This window comes from Tupaia chinensis, unplaced genomic scaffold, assembly GCF_000334495.1.
Source record: "Tupaia chinensis unplaced genomic scaffold, TupChi_1.0 Scaffold000362_1, whole genome shotgun sequence".
In the NCBI taxonomy this organism is placed as follows: Eukaryota; Metazoa; Chordata; class Mammalia; order Scandentia; family Tupaiidae; genus Tupaia; species Tupaia belangeri.
In genome coordinates, this window is record NW_006159859.1 from 6,878,438 (window position 1) to 6,902,897 (window position 24,460).

General features: G+C 38.7%; 1 protein-coding gene across 1 annotated transcript in view; it reads left to right on the forward strand.

The window, feature by feature from the left end:
• Window positions 1-24,460, forward strand: part of FAT4 (FAT atypical cadherin 4) — a 177,520-nt gene that overhangs the window by 135,710 nt on the left and 17,350 nt on the right. The window contains exons 10-13 of the mRNA XM_006153139.2: window positions 1,906-2,156; window positions 4,812-9,161; window positions 18,619-18,723; window positions 23,379-23,695. Of these exons, the coding sequence (XP_006153201.1) occupies window positions 1,906-2,156; window positions 4,812-9,161; window positions 18,619-18,723; window positions 23,379-23,695 (5,023 nt within the window). The remainder of the gene's footprint in view (window positions 1-1,905; window positions 2,157-4,811; window positions 9,162-18,618; window positions 18,724-23,378; window positions 23,696-24,460) is intronic.

Below are 24,460 nucleotides of genomic sequence, written 5' to 3' on the forward strand. Positions count from 1 at the left end.
ATCACCCCCCAGAGGGGATGGCCACACCACAATCCCTTCTCCTCCATTCTCCTCTCAGGATCTTGGGCACGCACGCACGCACACGCGCCCGGCATGAGTTTTAAGCCACCGGGTCCGGGACATGAACCACGGTCGACTACATGGGAATCCAGCAACATAGCCATTACGCTAACTGCTGGTTCCTTTTTTTTTTTAAGAGAGATTTTTGCTATAAGACATGTACATTCATCAGAGATACAAGGAGGCCAAAGAGAGGGAAAGTGAGAAATCACACCCCCCCGGGGAGGGGGGGGCGAGGATGGCCATGCTGCAATTCCTTCTCCATTCTCCTCTCAGGATTTTGGACACACATGCACATGCACCTGGTGTGAGTTTCAAGCTGTTGGATCCAGGACTTGAACTGCAATCAGCCATGTGGGAGTCTAACTCCTTATCTACTATGCCACCTGCAAGACCCCAAACCATACGTTTGTCATAATCTAGGTGTCTGCAGACTTTTCAAGAAGAAAAGGAAATTTGTTTCAGAGGTCCTAAATTTCTAAGAACTCACTTGCAAACTTCTGTTACTTTGATTTTGATAAAGAGAATGGATATTGTCTCCTATATAAGGGCAGGGATTACACTTTATAAAGAATCTCTCCTGCTCCAAGAAATGAAGTCACTACTCTTCCCATTCATTCCTGACTTTTGGCATATGGATATAACAAGAAATGAGAAAAAAAAATTTTTTTAGCCCTACCAAGGATTTTATCAACCTGAAATCATTTCTTATCCAGACCCCTTTTCTCTCTTTGATTTGCTATCCCTTTATACATCCTCTATTCTCTTTAAGCATGAGCTGCCCAGTAGTTCATTATTTCACTAAAACAGAATTAATATGCTGAAATGCTTGTTTTAAGCTATAAACATAATAGGAGGAATGTACGCGCTACTGGCTGTAACGCAGGTTTTTTAATGCCTGAAATTTATATTAGACACATGCTGTTGCTATGTTTAAATGGACAGAAACCAAACTTTAGAAACCTGCAATTAATTCCAACGAGGGCATCTCTTTGTCAATCTAAAGAAGAAAACTTTGAAAGACATCTATTTCCTTGCTACTCTCTAAAAATGATGGGCCACAGCCATATTTTCTGAACCGTTGGATGTACCGTGAACTTTCCTAGTTGATCTCTAAGCCCTCACCTCAGACACAAAATCAGGCACATATATAGATAACTTCACTCTTCATGCTTCAGAAAGGAGAGAGAAGCTGTTCTCAGTGGGGCCTCCTGCCTGTTAACCAATCTGGTTAGCTTCATTACCCACAAAGATGTCATCCCTTTCCTGACAGGAAAGCAACATAGCCATATGGGGAATGACAAATGAAAGAATTAGTGACCAGGAATGTCTCTGTATACATAGTGAGTTTTTTTCCTATGCTGGATGGCTAATACATGTCAAATACAGTGTCATGTCTCTAAAGAATACGTTCTTTAACGCTTCTTCTCTGGTAAAGGATGGTATACAGCAGAAAAAGAATCTTCAGGTTGATTGAAAAGATGATCACTCCAATATTCACCACTAACCACTGTTGTTGGAGTGAGGACCTGATTTATGGTTTCATGCTCATTTATTTAAAACACAGTGGTCTTCTGGGTTTATTTTGGGGCCTTGGATGATTTGAGAGTCCTGAACCTTGCAGAGACCTGCTCGATGTCATTGGACATCTCACAGTGAAGACTGCCAATGTGATGCCCATGTCCAGTTTAAACTATGTACCTTTTGGTCATATTCTCTCTCTGTTGTGCAGTTTTATTTGTCATGGTTTTCTTTACAGTTCTGCCTCAGTGTTTAAGTTATGGTTAATAGGTGTTGTCATATTAAAACTAAAAGAAATATGCCTATTTCTGCTCTTTGCTTTAGTTATAGCATCATGGGTGGAAACGCTCAGTTCACCATCAACCCATCCACAGGACAAATCATCACCAGCGCATTGCTAGACAGGGAAACGAAAGACAATTACACGTTAGTCGTGGTCTCCAGTGACGCTGGATCCCCGGAGCCTCTTTCCAGTTCCACCAGCGTGCTCATCACTGTGACCGATGTCAATGACAATCCCCCGAGATTTCAGCATCACCCATATGTCACGCACATCCCATCTCCTACTCTTGCAGGTAATCAAACTGACTCTGAGGCCACCCGGGTAGGTGCAGACTGTATATCGGACATTTCCTTTAAATACAACTATCCTGTTTTTAGATATATCCTTCTGATGTAGCTTAATTTTGCAAATCCTCTAAAAATTACAAGCTGTTTTGCCTAATGAAATTGAAAAAAAAAATTGTTAGATCTCATAAACTAACTTTCTTCCCAGACCAGTTGTGTATAGGATTATAATAACTGTCATAGCTTTCCTATTTCCAATTCTTAGTGTTACTTGAACATTGTAAATGATTAAAATAGGTGTCACTTAATAATGAAGGACAGTCTGTCCTAAGGTACCATTCATGTGTAAATTTCTTTTATTTTTTAGAGAGGTTTTTGCTATAGGATGCGTGTGCTTACCATACAGAGAGAGACAGAAAGCAAGAAATCACCCCCTGGAGGATGGCCACCCCACAATCTCTCCTCCATTCTCCTCTCAGGATCTTGGGGGATCTTGGGCATGCACACACACGCATGCAGTGTGAGTTTTAAGCCACTGGGTCCAGGACTCGAACCATGGTTGACTACATGGGAGTCCAGCAACATAGCCATTACGCTAACTGCTGGTCCTCACATGTAAGTTCCTTGAAAAGAGATTTTGTCTCTGTTTTTCATACTGTATCCCAGCACTAAAACATTACTTGGGAGGTAATAGGCACTTTTTGGAAGAAATATATTTTTGGAAGAAAATGAATATTTTACTTCAATTTATTATACAAAGATCTTTTTGAAATGTTTAATAAGTGAATAATTCTAATTACTATTTATCTTTATTCCTGTTTTGGTGAATGAAAGTTTTTGTATTAGTAACTTTGTGGAGCTTTTCATGAATCACTTTCATACTTACAATGTATTTTTATCTTTCTGCATCTCTTTGAAATTTAGTTTTATAGAATTTGCTGATTTGCAAAGTATCATATACTCTCTTAAGGACTGCACAAATCTTTTGCCACTTGTAATATTTTAGATGACTTTCCAAACAGACGAAGACACAAATATAGCTCATAATTAGTCTTTCTCACTTAAAAACATTTTAAATCAGAAGAAAGAAAAGTAAATGGATCCAGTATTCCTCTTCTCGGTGATCATTTGATCTTCTATTAACTGTCAATGTCTAACTGACATTAATTTAAAGTATAAAATCTATACGTGTGCCACCTCGCTATCAAAAGGAAATGCCAATATCAAATTCATAAATCCCTGATGAAGGGCTTTAGCTGAACCGATGCTGGTAGGCTCAGCTCCCATTCCATCCAGTGTGTGTGCTGCAATAGTGTCTCCTATATAAAATGAGATATGCTTAAGCATTTTTTCCTCTTTAGACTTAATATAGTAATCACAATCACTGGTCTTTTTTCTGGTTTTGTCAGCAACTCGTCTATAAGGATAGGAGTTTCTTTTTTTTTTTTTTGGAGAGATTTTCACTGTAGGGCGCGTGCGCTCGCCAGACAGAGAGAGACATAGAGACAGAAGGCGAGAAATCACCCCCCAGGGGGGTGGTCACGCCGCAATCCCTTCTCCTCCATTCTCCTCTCGGGATCTTGGGCACGCACGCACACGCGCCCAGCGTGAGTTTTAAGCCACCGGGTCCGGGACGTGAACCGCGGTCGACTACGTGGGAGTCCAGCGACATAGCCATTATGCTAACTGCTGGTTCCCGGAGTTTCTTAATAAGTATATCGGAATTATGTTCTGGCCAGCATAGTAGCAAGTACGGATGGACACTGAGAGTTGACAGACTGAGCCCACAATGGAGGCCCTGAATTGAATCTTGGCCCACCCTAAAAGCTAGGTGCAGTGGCACATGGCTGTCCACTAACTACTGGGAGGCTGAGGCAGGAAGATCATGGCATAATGATACCCTGTCTAGAAAAAAGAACGAACAAATGTTAGGGTGTTTTTTGCTGCATATTTCCACGACAATCTGTTCCATTGGCACCCATTCCAAGCATTGACTTTTAGAACCAATTTGAGTGTGCTTTTTTTCTCAGTTCTTATTTCTTAGTACTTCATAACTATTTTAATTGATTTATGCATCTATTCATACACACACACCTACACACATACTATATGTGATGATAGCTCACAAGTAAAAGGAATTTTGCCATGAAACAGTGGGTATAAAGAGTCAAACAGTGATTTAAAAAAAAACACATCATTTTAGTGAATGTGATTCCAAGTATAGTAATTCAAAGAAATATTTTACAGACATAATACAGATCTTTTGTCATTGAGTGGAAGCATAGCCTTTTGCAAAGCTCATGGATTATCATGTTTGTTGGAATGTTATGTGCAGATTTTTCTCCTAGGAACTATGATTCTGAATGATTAGCCAGTTCTCCTCCTAGTATGCCTCATTTCTCTCAAAGGCATTCTCAAAACTATTAAATCCAGCAGACTGAATGGGTTTGTGTTAGAAAATAGCAGGTCAACTCCATAGACTATCATTAAGCAGATTTGATTGGTAACTTCAGAGAAAATGTAGAAAATACTGTCCTCCCCAGTAATCAGGAGAAAAGAAAGTCATATCAAGCAGCAACCTAGTGGTTTATATGCATTGACCTACTGCTAAGTGTTTTATTTGGATTCCACATGATTATAACTGCTTGTTCTCTCTTTCACAGGTTCCTTTGTCTTCGCAGTTACAGTCACAGATGCTGACATCGGACCCAATTCTGAACTGCATTATTCTCTTTCGGGTAGACACTCTGAAAAATTTCACATTGACCCACTGAGGGGAGCTATCATGGCAGCTGAACCACTCAACGGAGCTTCGGAAGTGACGTTTTCTGTCCACGTAAAAGATGGTGGCTCGTTCCCAAAGACTGATTCCACCACGGTGACAGTTAGATTTGTGAACAAAGCCGATTTCCCCAAAGTGAGAGCCAAAGAGCAAACATTCATGTTCCCTGAAAACCAACCAGTAGGCACTCTTGTCACTACCGTTATAGGGTCCTCCTTGAGAGGAGACCCTTTGTCCTATTACATCGCAAGTGGGAATCTTGGTAGTACTTTCCAAATCGATCAGTTAACGGGGAAGATATCCATTAGTCAACCTCTGGATTTTGAAAAGATACAGAAATATGTTGTATGGATAGAGGCCAGAGATGGTGGGTTCCCTCCTTTCTCTTCTTATGAGAAACTTGACATAACGGTATTAGATGTCAATGATAACTCCCCGATTTTTAAGGAAGATCCATTTATCTCTGAAATATTAGAAAACCTTTCTCCTCGAAAAATCCTGACTGTTTCAGCCATGGACAAGGACAGTGGACCCAATGGACAGTTAGATTATGAAATTATTCATGGCAATAAAGAAAATAGTTTCAGCATCAATCATGCTACTGGTGAAATTCGAAGCATTCGACCTTTAGACAGGGAAAAAGTATCTCATTATGTGCTTACTGTCAGATCTTCTGACAAAGGGTCTCCTTCTCAGAGCACCTCAGTAAAAGTCATCATTAACATTTTAGATGAAAATGATAATGCCCCTAGGTTTTCTCAAATATTTAGTGCCCATGTTCCTGAAAATTTCCCCTTAGGATACACGGTTACACGTGTCACAACTTCTGATGAAGACATTGGTGTGAATGCCATTAGTAGATATTCTATAATGGACACAAGTCTTCCATTTACAATTAATCCCAGCACAGGTGATATCATCATTAGTCGACCGTTAGACAGGGAAGATACGGACCGTTATAGAATCCGAGTGTCTGCGCATGATTCTGGGTGGACTGTAAGTACAGATGTCACAATATTTGTGACAGATGTCAATGACAATGCTCCAAGATTTAGCAGACCCTCCTATTATTTAGATTGCCCTGAACTTACTGAGATTGGCTCCAAAGTGACTCAGGTATCTGCCACAGATCCCGATGAGGGTTCAAATGGACAAGTATTTTATTTTATAAAATCCCAGTCTGAGTATTTCAGAATCAATGCCACCACTGGGGAGATTTTCAATAAGCAGGTCTTAAGATACCAAAACGTCAGTGGGTTCAGTAATGTGAACATCAACAGGCACAGTTTTGTAGTGACCTCTTCAGATCGAGGCAATCCTTCCTTACTTAGTGAGACCACAGTTACCATCAACACAGTGGACAGTAATGACAACGCACCTCAATTCTCTCAAGTCAAATACTTCACTCCTGTCACCAAAAATGTTAAGGTTGGCACGAAGTTAATCAAAGTTACCGCCATAGATGATAAAGATTTTGGACTGAATTCTGAAGTGGAATATTTCCTCTCTAGTGAAGATCATTTGGGCAAATTTAAATTAGACAATGCGACCGGTTGGATTTCGGTAGCATCTTCCCTGATTTCGGACTTGAATCAAAACTTTTTGATCATAGTCACTGCAAAGGATAAAGGGAACCCTCCACTTTCTTCCCAAGCCACTGTGCAAATAACAGTCACTGAGGAAAACTACCACACACCGGAATTCTCTCAAAGCCACATGAGCGCTACTATCCCTGAGAGCCATAGCATTGGGGCCATCGTCAGAACGGTTTCTGCAAGAGACAGAGATGCAGCTATGAATGGCTTGATTAGGTACAGCATTTCTTCAGGCAACGAAGATGGCATTTTTGCAATCAACTCCTCCACGGGGGTATTGACACTAGCCAAAGCCCTCGATTACGAGCTGTGCCAGAAGCATGAAATGATCATTAGCGCTACTGATGGAGGCTGGGTTGCAAGAACCGGGTACTGCAGTGTGACCATAAATGTGATTGACGTGAATGACAATTCTCCAGTATTCCTCCCTGACGAATATTTCCCTACGGTTTTGGAAAATGCTCCTAGTGGGACAACCGTTATCAACCTCAACGCCACCGATGCCGACTCCGGGACAAATGCCGTGATTGCATATACGGTCCAGTCATCTGACAGTGACCTCTTCGTCATTGACCCTAACACAGGAGTGATAACCACTCAAGGCTTCTTGGATTTCGAAACCAAGCAGAGCTACCATCTTACTGTGAAAGCCTTCAATGTCCCTGATGAAGAAAGATGTAGCTTTGCCACCATTAATATACAGTTAAAAGGGACAAACGAATATGTGCCTCGTTTTGTGTCCAAGCTTTACTACTTTGAAATCTCAGAAGCAGCCCCCAAAGGCACTGTTGTCGGGGAAGTGTTTGCCAGTGACCGTGACTTGGGCACTGATGGCGAGGTGCACTATTTGATTTTTGGTAGCAGTCGAAAGAAGGGTTTCCAGATCAATAAGAAGACTGGACAGATTTACGTGTCTGGACTTCTTGATAGAGAAAAAGAGGAAAGGGTGTCTCTGAAGGTATTGGCCAAGAATTCGGGCAGCATCCGAGGTGCGGATATAGATGAAGTCACTGTCAATGTCACCGTGCTGGATGCCAACGACCCCCCTGTTTTCAGTCTCAGCATCTACAGCGTTCAGATCAGCGAAGGGGTCCCGGTAGGAACTCACGTGACCTTTGTCAGTGCCTTCGACTCAGACTCCGTCCCCAGCTGGAGCAGGTTCTCTTACTTCATCGGGTCAGGAAATGAAAACGGTGCCTTTTCCATTAACCCGCAGACAGGACAGATCACCGTGACTGCAGAATTAGATCGCGAAACCCTCCCCATCTACAATCTCACGGTTTTGGCTGTTGATTCTGGCACCCCCTCAGCTACAGGAAGTGCCTCCTTATTAGTCACCCTGGAAGATATAAACGATAACGGGCCCGTGTTGACCATCAGTGAAGGAGAAGTGATGGAAAACAAGCGCCCCGGAACTCTGGTGATGACCCTTCAGTCCACGGATCCTGATCTCCCCCCGAATCAAGGCCCCTTTACGTATTACCTGCTCAGCACCGGTCCTGCCACCAATTATTTCAGTCTGAACACGGCTGGAGTCCTGAGCACCACCAGAGAGATCGACAGGGAGCAGATTGCAGACTTCTACCTGTCCGTGGTCACTAGGGATTCCGGTGTCCCCCAGATGTCTTCTACAGGAACCGTGCACATCAGAGTCATAGACCAAAATGACAATCCTTCCCAGTCTCGCACGGTGGAGATATTTGTTAATTATTACGGAAACTTGTTTCCGGGTGGGATTCTAGGCTCTGTGAAGCCACAGGACCCGGATGTACTAGACAGCTTCCATTGCTCCCTTACTTCGGGGGTTACAAGCCTCTTCAGCATCCCAGCGGGCACCTGCGACCTGCAGGCCCAGCCCAGGTCCACAGATGGTACGTTTGACCTGACCGTCCTCAGCAGCGACGGGGTCCACAGCACGGTCACCAGCAGCATCCGGGTTTTCTTTGCTGGATTTTCCAATGCGACAGTGGATAGCAGCATCGTCCTGCGCCTCGGTGTCCCCACAGTGAAGGACTTCTTGACCAACCACTACCTTCACTTCCTGCGCATTGCCAGCTCACAGCTGACCGGTCTGGGCACGGCGGTGCAGCTCTACGGCGCCTACGAAGAGAACAATCGGACTTTTCTGCTGGCGGCTGTGAAGCGAAGCAATAATCAGTACGTGAATCCCAGTGGGGTGGCCACCTTCTTTGAAAGCATCAAAGAGATCCTCCTCCGGCAGAGCGGAGTGAGGGTGGAATCTGTGGATCACGACGCCTGTGCTCGCGGCCCGTGTCAGAACGGAGGCAGCTGCGTCCGGCGCCTGGCGGTGAGCTCCGCAGTCAGGAGCCAGGAGAGCCTGCCCGTCATCCTGGTGGCCAACGAGCCCCTGCAGCCTTTTTTCTGCAAGTGTCTGCCGGGCTATGCCGGGAGCTGGTGTGAGGTCGATATAGACGAGTGCCTGCCTTCCCCCTGCCACAATGGTGGCACCTGTCACAACCTAGTGGGAGGCTTTTCGTGCAGCTGCCCAGAGGGCTTCACTGGGCGGGCCTGTGAGAGGGACATCAACGAGTGTCTGCCCAGCCCTTGCAAGAACGGTGCCGTCTGCCAGAATTTCCCAGGGAGCTTCAACTGTGTTTGCAAAACTGGATACACAGGTAGGACCATGTCTTACCATCTCTTAAGACCTTAACCGTGTAGCCCTGTCAAGCATAATCCAAAGTAGCCCATGTTGTCATTTTTTAATGATTTTCCATGAAAAATGAACAGACTTGTAATAAATAAGTTTAAGCATTTCCTATTGGTCAGACACTATAATCAGTGCTTTATATGTATTTTATATATTTACTTCTCAAAAAAAATTTATAAGGTAGGGATTTTATTTAGTTTCTTTTTAATGACCAGGAATTTGAAATAGAGTTTTATTTTATAAAATGAGCCAATGAATTTGTGGAAGTGTGCACAGTGCACACTTTTTTGAAATTTTGCTACAGGGTGTGTGTACTTGACAGAGAGAGACAGAGAGAGAGAGACAGAGAGGGAGAGCTGGAGAGAGAGAAGAGAGAACATAAATCCCCTCCTCCAAGCACCTCCCAAGCACCCCCAGGAGGATGGCCATCCCATAATCCTTTCTCCATTTGTCCCCTCAGGATTTTGGGCACACACACACACCTGTGATTTTCAAGCCACTGGGTTAAGAACTCGAAACACGCAATCAGCCATGTGGGATCCCATCTCTTTAACTGCCCTGCTCCTGATTAGCCCTTTAAAAAAATTATTTTTTTCTTATTTCTATCATGAAAGAAAGACAGAAAGAGAGGAAAACAGACACCATCAACAGCACCTTATCGTATGCAATCCTTCCAGCCTCCACAGCCTTCCAGCCCACAGGCTTCGGGGCTCAGGAGCTTAGAGGCATGCAAGCCTGCACATCCAGCCGGTTTTAAGTCTGCCCAGGATCTTCAGCTGGGCCTGCACAGTTTTTAGAACTTACATATTACATCGTGTTGCTCAGGAGCATATATAAATACAAGTTGGACTACTAATAAAAAAGGTTGAACCAGAATAGATTGTACATTGTTATAAATTGTGTGGATTGCAGACTAATCACTTTAAAAAGGTTTCTTTCTTGTTTTGTTTTGTTAGGTTTAGGCCTTAGGGCACATTCACTCAGTGAAGAGAGAGAGAGACAGAATCAGAGACAGTGAGAGGGAAAGTGAGAAATCACCCTCCCATTGGGGATGGCCATGCCACAATCCCTTCTCCATTCTCCTCCTTGGATCTTGGACACACATGTTCATGTGCCTGGTGTGACTTTCAAGTCACCAGTCTGGTCAGTCATGAAGGAGTCCAGTGATGTAACCACCAGGTCATTTGCTAGCCCCAGTTTTTAAAAGGTTATTAAGTAAATGCATTGGATATCATATTTTGAAAAGTGTCCATCATGTGTATACTTATGACTACTTGTTTAATAATTGAATTTCTTTATAATTCCATTAAATATTTGAAAAACATGAAGCAGAACATAAAAAATAGTGGGACCAGCAGATGGCATAATGGTTACATGGCTGGACTCCCAAAAAGTCGACCTCAATTTGAGTCCCAGACCCAGTGGTTTAAACCTCAGGCTGGGCGTGTGTGTGTACATACTCAAAATGCAAAGAAGGAATGGAGGAGAATGGACTGCAGCTTGTCCATCCCTCTGGGGGTTGATTTCTCGCTTCTGTCTCTGTCTTTCTCTGCCTTTCTGACGACTGCACGCACCTTATACCGAAAATGGATCTAGAACAAAGGACATAAAAAATAATGTCTTCGAAATATAAATGAATGTAAGGGGCAGCAAGTAAGTATAATGGAAAGCACAAACGATTGGCGAGAATCTGTTCTAGCTAAAGCTTTTGGAAAGTCACCTAACCTTGTTGACACTCAATTTTCCCATATGTAAAATGGGAATAATCATGATTATTTATCTTTTAAGGTTGATGGAGTAATTTTTCCAAAAGAATACCTTATTTAATTATTGTTATTATTTTAATGTTGTTATAGTCACCAGAGAGAAACAAAGAAAGAAAGAGAGATAGAGAGAGAGAGAAAACAAGAGATAGAAGGTGAGAAAGCAAACTACCAGATCTGGGACTTGAACTGCAATCAGCCAGGTGGGAGTCCAGTGCCTTAATCACCATGCTACCTGCTGGCCCCAGTTGATGTACAATAGTAATTAAAGACAGTGTTTGTAAGATATCCACACAGTGTCTAGCACCAGAGGTGCAGCAATGCAAAATGGTAGGTTAGTGGTCCTGTGAGCACAGTGGTGTTAACAGAGGAGAGAGTCGCACAGCTCCAGGAAGACACCAAGCATCAGTAGCGCAAGGTAGGCAGAAGCCATACCAAGGTCGTATGTAGGACCATTAAGAACAGGGCTGTATAAATAAGTTCAGAATTTCTAGAAAATGGTCCTCTCTTTCCCACCCAGTCAAAACATCACTTCCCCAGCAGGGAATTAAACAGGCGGGATTATTCTTTATCCTCCTGGAACGTAATGCACTGATACACACTTCAGTTTAGGGGGAGTTTACATTTAGTCCTCAAATGCAGAGAGTGCAAACCCATGTGGTGTCCACGGGGAGCAGGCGACAGCACTGGAGTGTGTGAAGGCACTGCAGGCCAAGCTCAGCATCAGCGTCACTTTGGGAATGGGCCCAGCCTTCCCTCAGATTCACTCCTTTCTCTATTTTATTTTATTTAAACGTGCATTGCATACTTTTGTACATTGATTGTTGGAACTTTTAGAAATACTTTTTGTCATCATTCTTTTCTCTTTTTTTGTGAGAGTTTTGTTTTGTTTTTGTTTTTGTTTTGTTTTTGTTTTTGTTTTGTTTCGCTATAGGGCACATGTGCTCGCCAGAAAGACAGAGAGAGATAGAAAGCGAGGAATCATCCGCTGGGGGATGGCCATGCCACAACCCCTTCTCCTCCATTCTCCTCTCAGGATCTTGGGCACGCACGCACACGCACCCGGCATGAATTTAAGCCACCAGGTCCAGGACTCGAACCACGGTCAACTACATGGGAGTTCAGTGACATAGCCATCACACCAACTGCTGGTCCCTGTCATTATAATTTTCTTAAAAATTATTTATTTCATTCTATCTGTTATTATTATCATTTAATTTGACCAGAAAGTGAGAGAGAGAAAGAAAGGAAAAGAAAGAAAACAAGTCTCCAGGTCTGAAATTCGAACTGTGGTCAGCCATGTGGTAGTCCAACACCTCAACCGTCACACCACCTGCCGCCTCTCATCAGAAAATATTAATAACATTTATCCAGGGGGTATAAAAAACATTGTTTAGGAGACAGCAGGTGGTATGGTGGTTAAGGCTCTGGATTCCCACATGGCCAACTATGGTTCAAGTCCTGGACCTGGCAGCTTGCTCTCTCTCTCTCTCTCTCTCACATGAGTGCAGCTTACTTTCTCTCTCTCTCGTGAGTATAGCTTATTTTCTTACTCTCTCGTGAGTGTAGAGATTAATAATAATAATAATAATAATAAATTAAATTAAATAAATAACTCTTTAAAAATTATTTAACCTTACTTGCATTATGGACATTTTTACATTTAGTTTCACAACTCTAAGATGGATATTATTATTAGTATTAAAGTTTATTTCTTCCATGAGTGAGAGAGAGAGACAGAGAGAAAATGACAAGCACCAGCAACATGGAGCTTTGACTAGCTATAATATAGCGTATTAGAGGAGGTAAAAAAAGTTATCATAGCATAAGACATAAAAATTAATTCGAGATTTTCACAAAATTTAATAAGATACCAAAAATCATTGTCAATAAGCCTCAGTAAATCAAAAGAAAGTGTCTTTCATATTATTTATGCCTCAATTTCCAAGGGGGAGCCTCAACTCTTAACTACAGATCCAGTACCACCAGGCCTCTGTGTCTGTGGGTTTGGCATTTATGATTTCAACCACAGATGTGCCAGACCACACCAATTGTCATGAAATGGGGGAAGAGGAGTCTCTCCAAAAGAGAGATGCACGAGGACTTTTTTCCATATATTTTCCTTTCCACTTGTAGCTGATGCTAAGATTACTTTTAAGTCATCTAAAGATGATTTAATGCACGGGGAGAATGCGTGTAGGTTATGGGCAAGTACTTCACCGCTTTACATCAAGGGACTTGTACAGTCCAGGATTTAGGTAACCTGGGGGGTCCTGGAACAATTCCCCATAAATATCAAGGGACTGCTGTATTTCTTTTTCTATACAAATAAAACTGTCTTGGATTAATAGAACCCTGATTAGAAAGCACAGGGGTAGTAACCACCTCAGCATTTGTCTTCCTGTTCTCAGGTTTTCCCCAGAGCACATCCCTAGAATTAAGGCCTTTGTAGGCATAAATGGTGTTGTAAAACACAGCATGAATTAGCAGGGAGAGCTTGATTCTAACGAGTCTCTCGTAGCCTGATGAGTGCGTGGTTCCTTTAACCTCTCCCATTCGCTTTCACACATCTGGATGCATTTTAGGTGTGGTATTTGGAATCATGCCAGGGGGTTATTACCATATGGAGACGTTTTCCTATGTTCTCAACTAAGTCCCAATATTTCAAGGAAGGATGAGATTTGTCGATTCATCACTTTTATGTCATTTGATGGTATAAATAGTCATTTTTTTCCAGACATAAAAAGTTATACACAGACTGTGCATAGTCATTTTACTGAGAATCTTGGCAAACATTGACTTTCATAAAGATGGAAGGAGTACCTACAAGTCATTCTTTTAAAAAGACTCTAGTTGTACGTTAATGTTGTTGATGACCACATGACCAGGAAACCATAGAAGTGTATCGAATAGATGTGAAATGAAATTTTCTTTGAGACACAGAAGAGTGACTGATCTGAGAGAGAACAAAGGACTTAATTCGTATTTTGATTTTATTTCTAAGAGTGGAATTAGGCAGTTTACCTTAGGTGATAGTAACTTATGAAGACATGGAGACCTCAGGATTCTAGTAGCTTAAATGCTTATTTCTATAGAACGTAAGCATGGATTTGTAAGCTTACCATGAATGTGATGTGCATCCTTATACATAATCATTTATATTCTCATTGAGATTAATTTGTGCTTATTTTAAAACACAAAGATAAAAAAAGTTTGTTTGTTTTTTTTTTTTTTTTCCTTTCCTTACCAGCAGTTCTCACTGAAATCTGGCATTTTGGTTTGTTTTGATGTCAAAAACAAACAAACTCTTGGGCCAGTAGATGGTGTAGCAGTTGCATCCCTGGAATCCCACATAGCCAAATGTGGTTCAAGTCCCAGATCTGGTGGCTTGAAGCTTATGCCCAAGATTCTGAGAGGAGAATGGAGGGGAAGGGATTGCTGCTTGGCTATTCCACCCGGGGGGTGACTTCTCACTTTCCTCTCTCTGTCTCTGTCTCTTTCTCTGAGCACACACATCCTAAGGCAAAAACCTCTACAAAAAAATAATAATAATAATGCTAGGATATTTAGATGAACTATCTTCATAACACCTTTTGCAATAATGGGAAACACATACCATACTGTACTAAGACTTTTTAAAAAATTTATAAGCATAGGGGCCGGCAGGTGGTATAATGGTTAAAGACATTGGATTCCCACATGGTTGACTGTGGTTTGAGTCCGGGACCTGGTGGCTTGCTTTCTTCCTTTCCCTTTCTCTGTCTCTCTCTTATCAAATTAAAAGAATAATAATAACAAATGTAATTGAATAAATAAATAACTCTTTAAAAATCATAAGCATAAATATTCAGAATAAATAGCATACATGTATTATGGAATTATATATGTTAATAAAAAATCAGTTGATAATTGAAAAAATTCTTTCTCCTATGTGTATAAATACAGGAGATGAAAAAAAAATGTTTGTTCTAATCTAATATATGTGTGACTTAAGTTTTTTTGTTTGTTTTTCTTAGAGGTTTTTGCCTTAGGGTGTGTGCATTCACCAGAGAGAAAAAGCAACAAAAATAGTGAGAGAGAAACTGAGAAATCACTCCCCCCAGGGGGATGGCCCCACCCCAGTCCCTTCTCTTCCACTCTTCTACCAGGCTCTTGGGCATGCATGCACATGTACCTGGAGTGATTTTCAAGCCACCAGGTCTGGGACTCAAACAACAGTCAGCTATGTAGGAGTCCAATGACATAGCCACCATGCCATCTGCTGGCCTGTGGCCTAAGATATTAAATCGAAGGCTATATGAACTACAGGATATGTAATATTATCATACACACACAGAGCGTTCCAATTTAATAGCCACAAATAAATTCAGCACTGCTCTCTAAAATCTAACATTAAAATGTGCTAAGAGGCAAGTGAAACTTGAATATTGAAATGATCATAGGTGATCGCAATAGATTCAGATTACAGTTAGCATATCATCAGCTCTTCTGCCCGTGAACATGAAAATAGTCAGATACATCATCTCTCTGTAAGTTTAAATACAATTTTGGAAAAAAAAAATCTGTGGACACCTTGGCCTCCTGTTAGGCATTTGTTTTCATCTTCAGCCATTCCCCTTTTTCCACGTGCTGAGAATTCACACTGCGTGAAGCACATCCCCTCCTATGTATGAAAAACAGCCTATGTCAACACAGTCAATGGATGCCAAAGCAGTGAGATCAATTTATTCTTCTAGAAAGCTGCTATGACAGTAAACATATCTAAGTAGAAGAAGAGTGCTTGGGTTCCAGAGGTACGGTGCCCTTTCTCTGTGCAATTCCTGTCTCTGTGCATGTTCCAAAGCCTGAAGGTACTGACAAGTATGGTTAATTGACTTGTAGCATTAATTAAGTTAATGATCCAAGACTTTTGCTTCACAGCTCTAACACATCAGATTATGGTACCAGGAGCATGTTAGAGTAATTCAAACTACTCCATTCTATGATAATCATTATGTCATTAACACTGCAATTTAAGGAGCTAGCCCTGCCCAGAAGAACAGAGAAGAGTCACTGATCTCTAATATGCTAATAGAGCATGAAGGTCCAAACCTGAGAGATAGGCAGTTAGAGACTTTCTATTGATTCTAAGTAAAGTGATGACATTCTTCTCTCACACAAAAGGAAAAAGACTTTTGAATCATTTAAATTAAAACATTATTTTCAAATGGTCTCATTGACGCTAAGTATTTAGCCTGGTAACATCTTTGAAATCATGAATTATAAAAGATTTTTTATTCATTAAAGGAAGAACACAGACTAAATTCTTGGAGGGAAAATATTTTACACAGTATAACTGAAAAAAAAAAACTACCTTCTTCAAGCTCAACAATAAATTTCTTTATTTAACCCTTGGCAGAGCTATTTTATACATTATTTGATAGTTAAGAAAACTAAGAAAATAAAACTTAAATTAAAATGTGAGTGAAAGGTTAACTTGATATCTCTTACCAATTTATTTTTGTTTTTAGAGTTTTTGTTTTTGTTTTGTTTTGTTTTTGCTATAGGTGCATATACTCACCAAAGAAACACAGAGTGAAAAATCACTCCCCTGGGAAATGACCACACCACAATCCTTTCTCCTTCATTCCCCTCTCAAGATTTTGAGTATGCAAGCACATGCACCTGGCATGAGTTTCAAGCCTCTGGGACCAGGACTAAAACTATGGTCGGCCTTGTGGGAGTCCAGTGATGTCATAATTATGCTCTCTACTGGTCCCACCAATTGCTTATACTCAAAAAATCAAATTTTCTTAAAATTTAAATTTTAAAAGAAATTCATTCTCCAAACTAATATTATCCTAGTTGTAACTTCTGATACTTCCAAAGTCATTGTATGTTATAAAACATGAATAAATCTTATTTATTTTAGGGTATCTCTTCACCGCTCACTTTGAACTAATGACAATGGTGTATGATTTAAATTAAACTCAGATGTCTTTCTGTTAAAATGTGATTTTGTAAAGGATAAATAAGATAACCAAATGCTGAATGATATAAATTACACATGAAAAAGAATGGCACCTAAATTTTTTTTAATTGTTTTTAAGTCAGAGTTTACAAAGGCAATATTTTCAAACAGGATTACAAATATATAGGGAGGACTTCAAAAACTCTGTGGAAAAATGGAATTAAATTATGAGTTTTATTTTGTGAAAAAAATTAAATCCATGCAGTTTTTTATAATACTCATTTTTCCATTGATTTTTGCAGAGCTTTTGTATAGCTGAGCTTGATAGGATCAATAACTTAAGGTTTATACTTTTTTTTTTTTTAGACACATATGTCCAAGTATTTGCCAAGTATTTGAGTAAGAACACATTGTAGCACCCTCTAAAGTGGCTGGTAACTTCTTTACTTTCAAGTTCTCCTCTTAGAATAGAAAGGTATTCTGAAACTTTTAGCTGTGCTTTGCCTTGTAAGGAGGGCCCCAATTTTATTTGTTAGGAAAAAAAATTGTGTTTAAGATTCTGCGGTGTGTAGAAATGGGCTTAGTAAGCAGTGTCATGAGTCTGACGCATGCTTGCAATTTCAGAGCAGGACAATTGTAGCTACATAATCGAGCCACAAACAGAACTAAGTTAAACAAAGCTTTGACCATGCTTTAAGCAAAGTCCTTATGATGGAATGGATCATCTGTCCTCAACATTAGGTCTAGTTGTGCATATCAAATGTATATGCTTTCATGAGATACCTAATAAATGCATTAGTGCAGTCATTATAGAAAGCAGAAAATAGCTTCACAGATAAAACATGTAATGTAAACCAAGCTTTCGATAACTGGACATTAAGAATTCTACTGCATCTCATTGTGTTATGGACTTGGAATACTAGAGATTATTCTGAAACAATGTCAAATTATTATAATAATTTAAAGTTATAGAATAGTAGCTTAAGAGCATATTTGATGGTTTACTTGTTTTTAAATTCTGTTCGACAACAGATATATGTAAGTTAATGGGTATTTCTTGAGATGACAAAATTATAGTTTGACAAATAAGCTAAATAAGATTAATTCTGACCTTTGAAAACGCATGAGTCAAGGAAATCTCTACAGGGAAAGAATCCTACAAAAGTTTCAACTCTTCATCTGTGAGCTGTAAAGCAGGAAGGACCATCAGGGCCAGCAGGTGGCGTGGCGGTTAAAGCTATCTCCAGTGTGGCCTACATGGCTGACTGCAGTTCAAGTCCGAGTGCTGGTGGCTTGCTTTCTCACTTTCCCTCTCTCTCTCTGTCTGAGAAAACTGGAAAATAATAAATAATAATCATAATAAGTAAAGTTAAATAAAATAATTCTTAAGAAAAAAAAGGACCGTCAACAAAGAAAATAAATTAAGTGAAAGTAAAATCATGTCAATTCCTTGGAAACAGTATTTTCTTCCAAGGTGACTATGTAAATTATTTGCTAAATATTGTGATGCACATTTGTACAATAGGACAATTAAATAAGATTTTGAACTCTGAGATATCGTTTTAGTTTCCTCATGTGAAATAGAATATTCTTGTATTTCTTTTCTCCAAGATATGATCCCCTCAGGATTGATTTTCACATGTGGTTTTGCTGTAGCAGTGTTAATATATTTATATGTAAGACTTTTTTTTAACCAGTTTGGTACATTTTAGGGAAAATGTGTGAATCTTCTGTCAATTACTGTGAATGCAACCCCTGCTTCAATGGTGGTTCCTGCCAAAGTGGTGTGGATACATATTACTGTCATTGTCCATTTGGTGAGTATAATTTTGTTGGCATAAAATATTAGTCAGTTTGCACACACAGTTTAGCAATTTTGTTGTACCGTGACTATGAGTGATTAAGAAACTGTGGTGTTACACAGCAGGTTTTAGTAAAATAAAAGCTTAGAGGTTTAACATTTTGAAAAGTTAATTATGGAAATCCCATTGAATATATTGCTTTGATCATTACTAGAAAAATAATTAACTCAAGCTAATTGAATCAGTGTTGTCTCCCCAGGACATGTCCCTTCAAATATTTATGGATGCCTCCTTTTAAGCCTGGAACTTACCGAATAAAATTGCATAAAGCACTATTTGGGATCGCTCTCTATTTCAAGAATAGCCAGTCAAAATGTTTTTTTTTTTTGTTTGTTTGTTTTCATATTAATCCAACCAGCTCGTATTATAAGGATTTAGTAACTATACATGCAGTTTTAATGATAGACTTTTTTGAAGATAATAGAAAATGACTAATAAAAATTCACACCCATGTACTATTTTTCTTTTTTCTTTTTTTTGGAGAGGTTTTTGCTATAAGGCGTGTGTGCTCGCCAGACAGAGAGAGATAGAGAGACAGAAAGCAAGAAATTACCCCCCAGGGGGGATGGACACGCCGCAATCCCTTCTCCTCCATTCTCCTCTCAGGATCTTGGGCATGCACACACACACACCCAGCGTGAGTTTTAAGCCACCAGGTCCAGGACGCGAACCGTGGTTGACTACATGGGAGTCCAGCAACATAGCCATTATGCTAACTGCTGGTCCCACTCATGTACTATTTTGAGGAGGAAATTTGTTAAAAAGAACGTTTTCATACACACATATTTATTCACCTTAGTGGGATGAATCCTTGGAAGGATTTCTTCCAAATTCCACCCAAATGTTATTCAGAACTGGACCTGGACTGTCAGAAGAGTTAAAGTAGAAGATTTTATATTAACTATGTTTGTTTCATAAGTTTGTGATTATTCCATTAGTATGTATTTAAAAGCTGCTTTATCCCACACATAGAATACTGAATGTCTGCACTCTACAGAAAGGTAGGAAGTTATTAAAACATGGAGAACAAATGTGAATACTAGAGATAGTGTGGGAGGAGGGTGGGAAATGAGGGGTGGTGAGAAAGAGGGAATTAAGAGAAAAATAGCAAAATGTTTAACAGACATGAAAATGGAAAATTTTTATTATTAATGGTACGTATGGTAATCACTTTAACTGGACTAGTATATATTGTAGTCATGCAGGGAAAATTCATTTTATATTATATAAAGATATACAGCAATTAAATGTAAAACAAGTATAACAAAGGAAGAAAAAAATAAAATTGAACTCAGACTATCCAAAGATGATGTAGTCAGTGCATCACAAATTTTGTGTTCAGTACAGTTTCATGCCTCTCTTCTTTTATTCACTTTCTTTGAGTTTCACTCACAATGTCCATAGAGTTGAAAAAGGTATATCAAGGTTAAAAATGAATAAAGAACTTTAGATTTCCTAAATTTTTTCCTTTCTTTCAGTGGTTTAATAAGTCTCAATAGCACTGCTTTCTATAAATAATAAGAGTCAGGTTCCATGGCTTAACTTATGTTTTGTAGTCAAAAATAGAGAACTGTAGTGAACGTAGACAATTATCTTCAAGTGACCAAACAGAAGTAGTTACAGTTTTAGGGATTCTTTACACTCCGATTTCAAATATGAGGATTTAAGGAAATTGATGCTGGGTAGAACAAGTTGTTGCTGAAGTACAGTGCTGCACAATCATTGCCTCTTGGGTGGGAGTATTTGGGTATCCACACAAGTCTTTGCCTAACGCAGCCAAAGGTCCCCAGGGAAAAGGGAAAAACACAAAGTAAATTAAAATATACAGAGATCACATGTAGCTGCCAGTGCAGATTTCTACCCCTCTTCCTTCCAGTGGCAAAGACAAGAAGCACTACTTACTGTTAGACATTGTCAGTTGACGATGTTACCACTTATCAAAGAAAACAGAACAATGAACCTTGAAACACTAATACACAATTTGAGATTACAAAGATAGAATTAAGAGGAAAAATTATTTTCCTTCTCAAATCGAATGTGGATGAAACATACAATTAATGACAGACATAAAGCCTCCAAGAAGTAGGCATGCATGTATGTGTGTGTGTATTGAACATAATTACTAGAATCTAGAATATTATATATAAATTACTCTAATAAAATATATTGTATGTATATACCCACATAGACAAAAATATCACTGCTAGAGTAATTTTTATGATTTCTCTTGATCTTTTATCTAGATATATTTCATGTCATTCCATTTGGAAAATTTAAAATAGTCACTAAATTTTATGTTATTGTATTTCAAAGACCAGAAGCTACTTTTCTGTAGAAAACTCCTTGAAAAGAAAAAACTTCTATAAAGAAATAATTCCATGTTTGAAAATATAGTGTCTAGTTGGATTAAGATGTAAAACATTTTTTCCAGTATTTACACACATTCTACATATAGTTATATTCCAATTTTAAGTACAGGTTCATACATTAGTTAACATTTAATCAGAAGAGACTTGAGGGAACATAGTACAGTTTTATCTTCAGTAATCTTTCTCTTTTATTTGTATGTTTTATCTTTTTTGTTATTAGTTTAATGTGTTACTTTTTCATCTATCCAGAATATACATACAATATCAGTTCATCATAAAAGTCATGATGTGTTTTTCTATGTTCTTCTATGCAAAATGTGTCCTGACTTTTCCGACAACCCACTAGTATACTTACTATGAATAATTGTAATTTAGTATATAGAATATAATTATAATATATACATAAAATATAAATGCCGTATAATAGATATAATTGGAGGGCCTTCTAAAATGTTATGGAAAATATGTATTATGAAACAATTATGCATAGTTTTCTGCACCAGAGAAAACTCGTATTTTAATTACATTTTTTACACTTTTTGAAATCCTCTCATTTATTTCTGATATGTTGTATAAAAATAAATGCATACTATGTATGATATATTCGATTTATATAATAAATATCTTTACTTTTGAGAATTATTTATTCTATTTTATTTATTGTTATTGTAATTTTAAACTTGATATAGGACATGGGCACTCACCAGACAGAGACAGAGAGACAGAAAGACAAAGAGAGAAAAAATTTCAGCCAGCCATGTGGGAGTGCAACACCTTAACAACCATACTACCTGCTGGCCCCATATGTATCATTTTTATAATTCCTTTCTTTAACTTTAGTTAAAGAGTTAACAAGTGAGTATTATTATTTCAGCCTGAAGAGAAAAGGAAAAAAAAAAAAAACCAGATTATACAGACTTTCATAGCAGCTTTTATTTAACATTTGGATATAAAATACAGTATAGTCAAAACAACTAAACAATCAGTAAATCTGGTTTCCAATTTGGGTTGTGTTTCCCATGGTTCTGGGACCTTGGGCAAGTTTTAAATACTCTGTAAAATAATGGCATTGGTTCCTTCTAGCTCAAAAATTCCCTGATCCTAAATTTAATATTTTTACAAAAGATACAAAGCCAAAGTTAAGGAATGAAACCTTTGAAAGTTAATTAGAATCATGATGTATTGGCATGGGTTAATTTTCCAATCATTTGCCACAGTCTACTAATATTTGTGGGAAAAGAATTTTGGCATAGTATTGTAACATCAATAAAACTCATTTTTCAAGTTTGAAAAAGAACCAGCACAAATAAATGGGAACGTTGAATTTCAGAAAAACAGAAAGCTATTTTAGAGTAGCTTGTTATAAATCATACCTAAAGAGTATATAAAACAAGAAAGAGATAAAAAAAATTAAGATAGTAATTTCCTTCTCTGAAAGCAATGATTCCTTTTCCCAACTGTGAAGCCACTGAAAATACCATGAGTGTAAGAACTGAGGTTTTAAACAAGTCAAAACAAATCAATGTACCCTCTTTAGTTGAATTGTATTTAACAATTATATATTCTAAAGAAAGTGTCCTGGTTGAGAATTATCTCATATTAAGATCCTAAAAACATTGACCAACTAGTTTTAAAAGTTTTCTGGAATAGAAATCTCTTCATATTTCTCTATTCAACCAAAGTTCTTAATTTTAATAAATGGGCATATTTGGGAACCAGCAGTTAGCGTAATGGCTATGTTGCTGGACTCCCATGTAGTCAACCGCGGTTTGCGTCCCGGACCCGGTGGCTTAAAACTCATGCCGGGCGCATGTGCGTGCGTGCCCAAGATCCTGAGAGGAGAATGGAGGAGAAGGAATTGCGGCGTGGCCATCCCCCCTGGGGGGTGATTTCTCGCTTTCTGTCTCTATGTCTCTCTCTGTCTGTCTGGTGAGCACACATGCCCTATAACGAAAACCTCTCCAAAATAAATAAATAAATAAAATAAATGGGCATACTTAGATATGTTTCTTAATTGGCTAAAGAAAGACAATTATATCAATTTTTATTTGTGTCATATGTTTTATGCTTTGAAGATCATCAATTTGTTCTATTTCAATTTTAGTTTAGGTGATATTCTTTGGGTAATAGTAAAAATGATTTTATGATTGGTTACTGTAATTTCAGGTTATTTTAGTCAAAATAACTTGGAAGACTTCACTGGAGTTTGGTGTGTGATTTTGTCAATTTTTCTTCCTGTAGGTGTCTTTGGAAAACACTGTGAGTTGAACAGTTATGGATTTGAGGAGTTATCATACATGGAATTTCCCAGTTTGGACCCCAATAACAACTATATTTATGTCAAATTTGCAACTATCAAAAGTCACGCTTTATTGCTTTACAACTATGACAACCAGACAGGGGACCAGGCTGAGTTTTTGGCCCTTGAAATAGCAGAAGAAAGATTAAGATTCTCTTATAATTTGGGTAGTGGAACTTACAAACTCACCACCATGAAGAAGGTGTCAGATGGACATTTTCACACTGTGATTGCCCGGAGAGCAGGAAATGGTAAGCTAGTTCATCTCTCATCCTCCTCGTTTATTGTCGTATATCCAGACAATTAGACCTTCAAGTAAAGCATTAATCAGGATGCAGACTGAATTAAATTATACCACTATTTGACCAGTTTAGTGATGAACAACAGGCTTGTAAGCAGTAGTTTTCTATTTTGCTGCTGACAGCCATGCTGCTGTCTCAAAAGCAATAAAAGAGAGGAAGACAGAAAAAAATAGCCTAGGGTATGAAAATTCCACTGATAATTCATGTATATTTTTAAGGCCATGTCAGGTCTATCCTTAAAAGAGGTACTCCTTCTTAAATATTTTTTCCCCAATTGAAGAAACAACTTAGAAACAAAGACAGAAATCTTTTCTACAAATACATGACTGTCAAAGGATGATTACTTAATACTTACTTCAATAACGTACCAATCTTATTAATCTTTATCACACTATCACCTCACTGTACTGTCATTTGTGAGGTCTATGATATAACACTGTGTTAGGGCAATGTTTGTTTTCTGTTACTAAAATTAACCTGCAATGACAACATTTTATAGACTTGGTTAGTATTTGTATTTATCTTAGATAAATGGAACAAAGTTGGAGTAGCCGTGTTCTGTGGCATTCAAATAAATTGAGGTAGGACTCTTTATTCTGTGTTTTGGGAGAATCCCTTAATCTTCCTGTGCTTCTAGATATTTGATTAAACCTTTTCCTGTAAATTATTAGTTACTTTCTGAAATAACACACTGAAGATCATTCTTAAAATTTCATCCATTA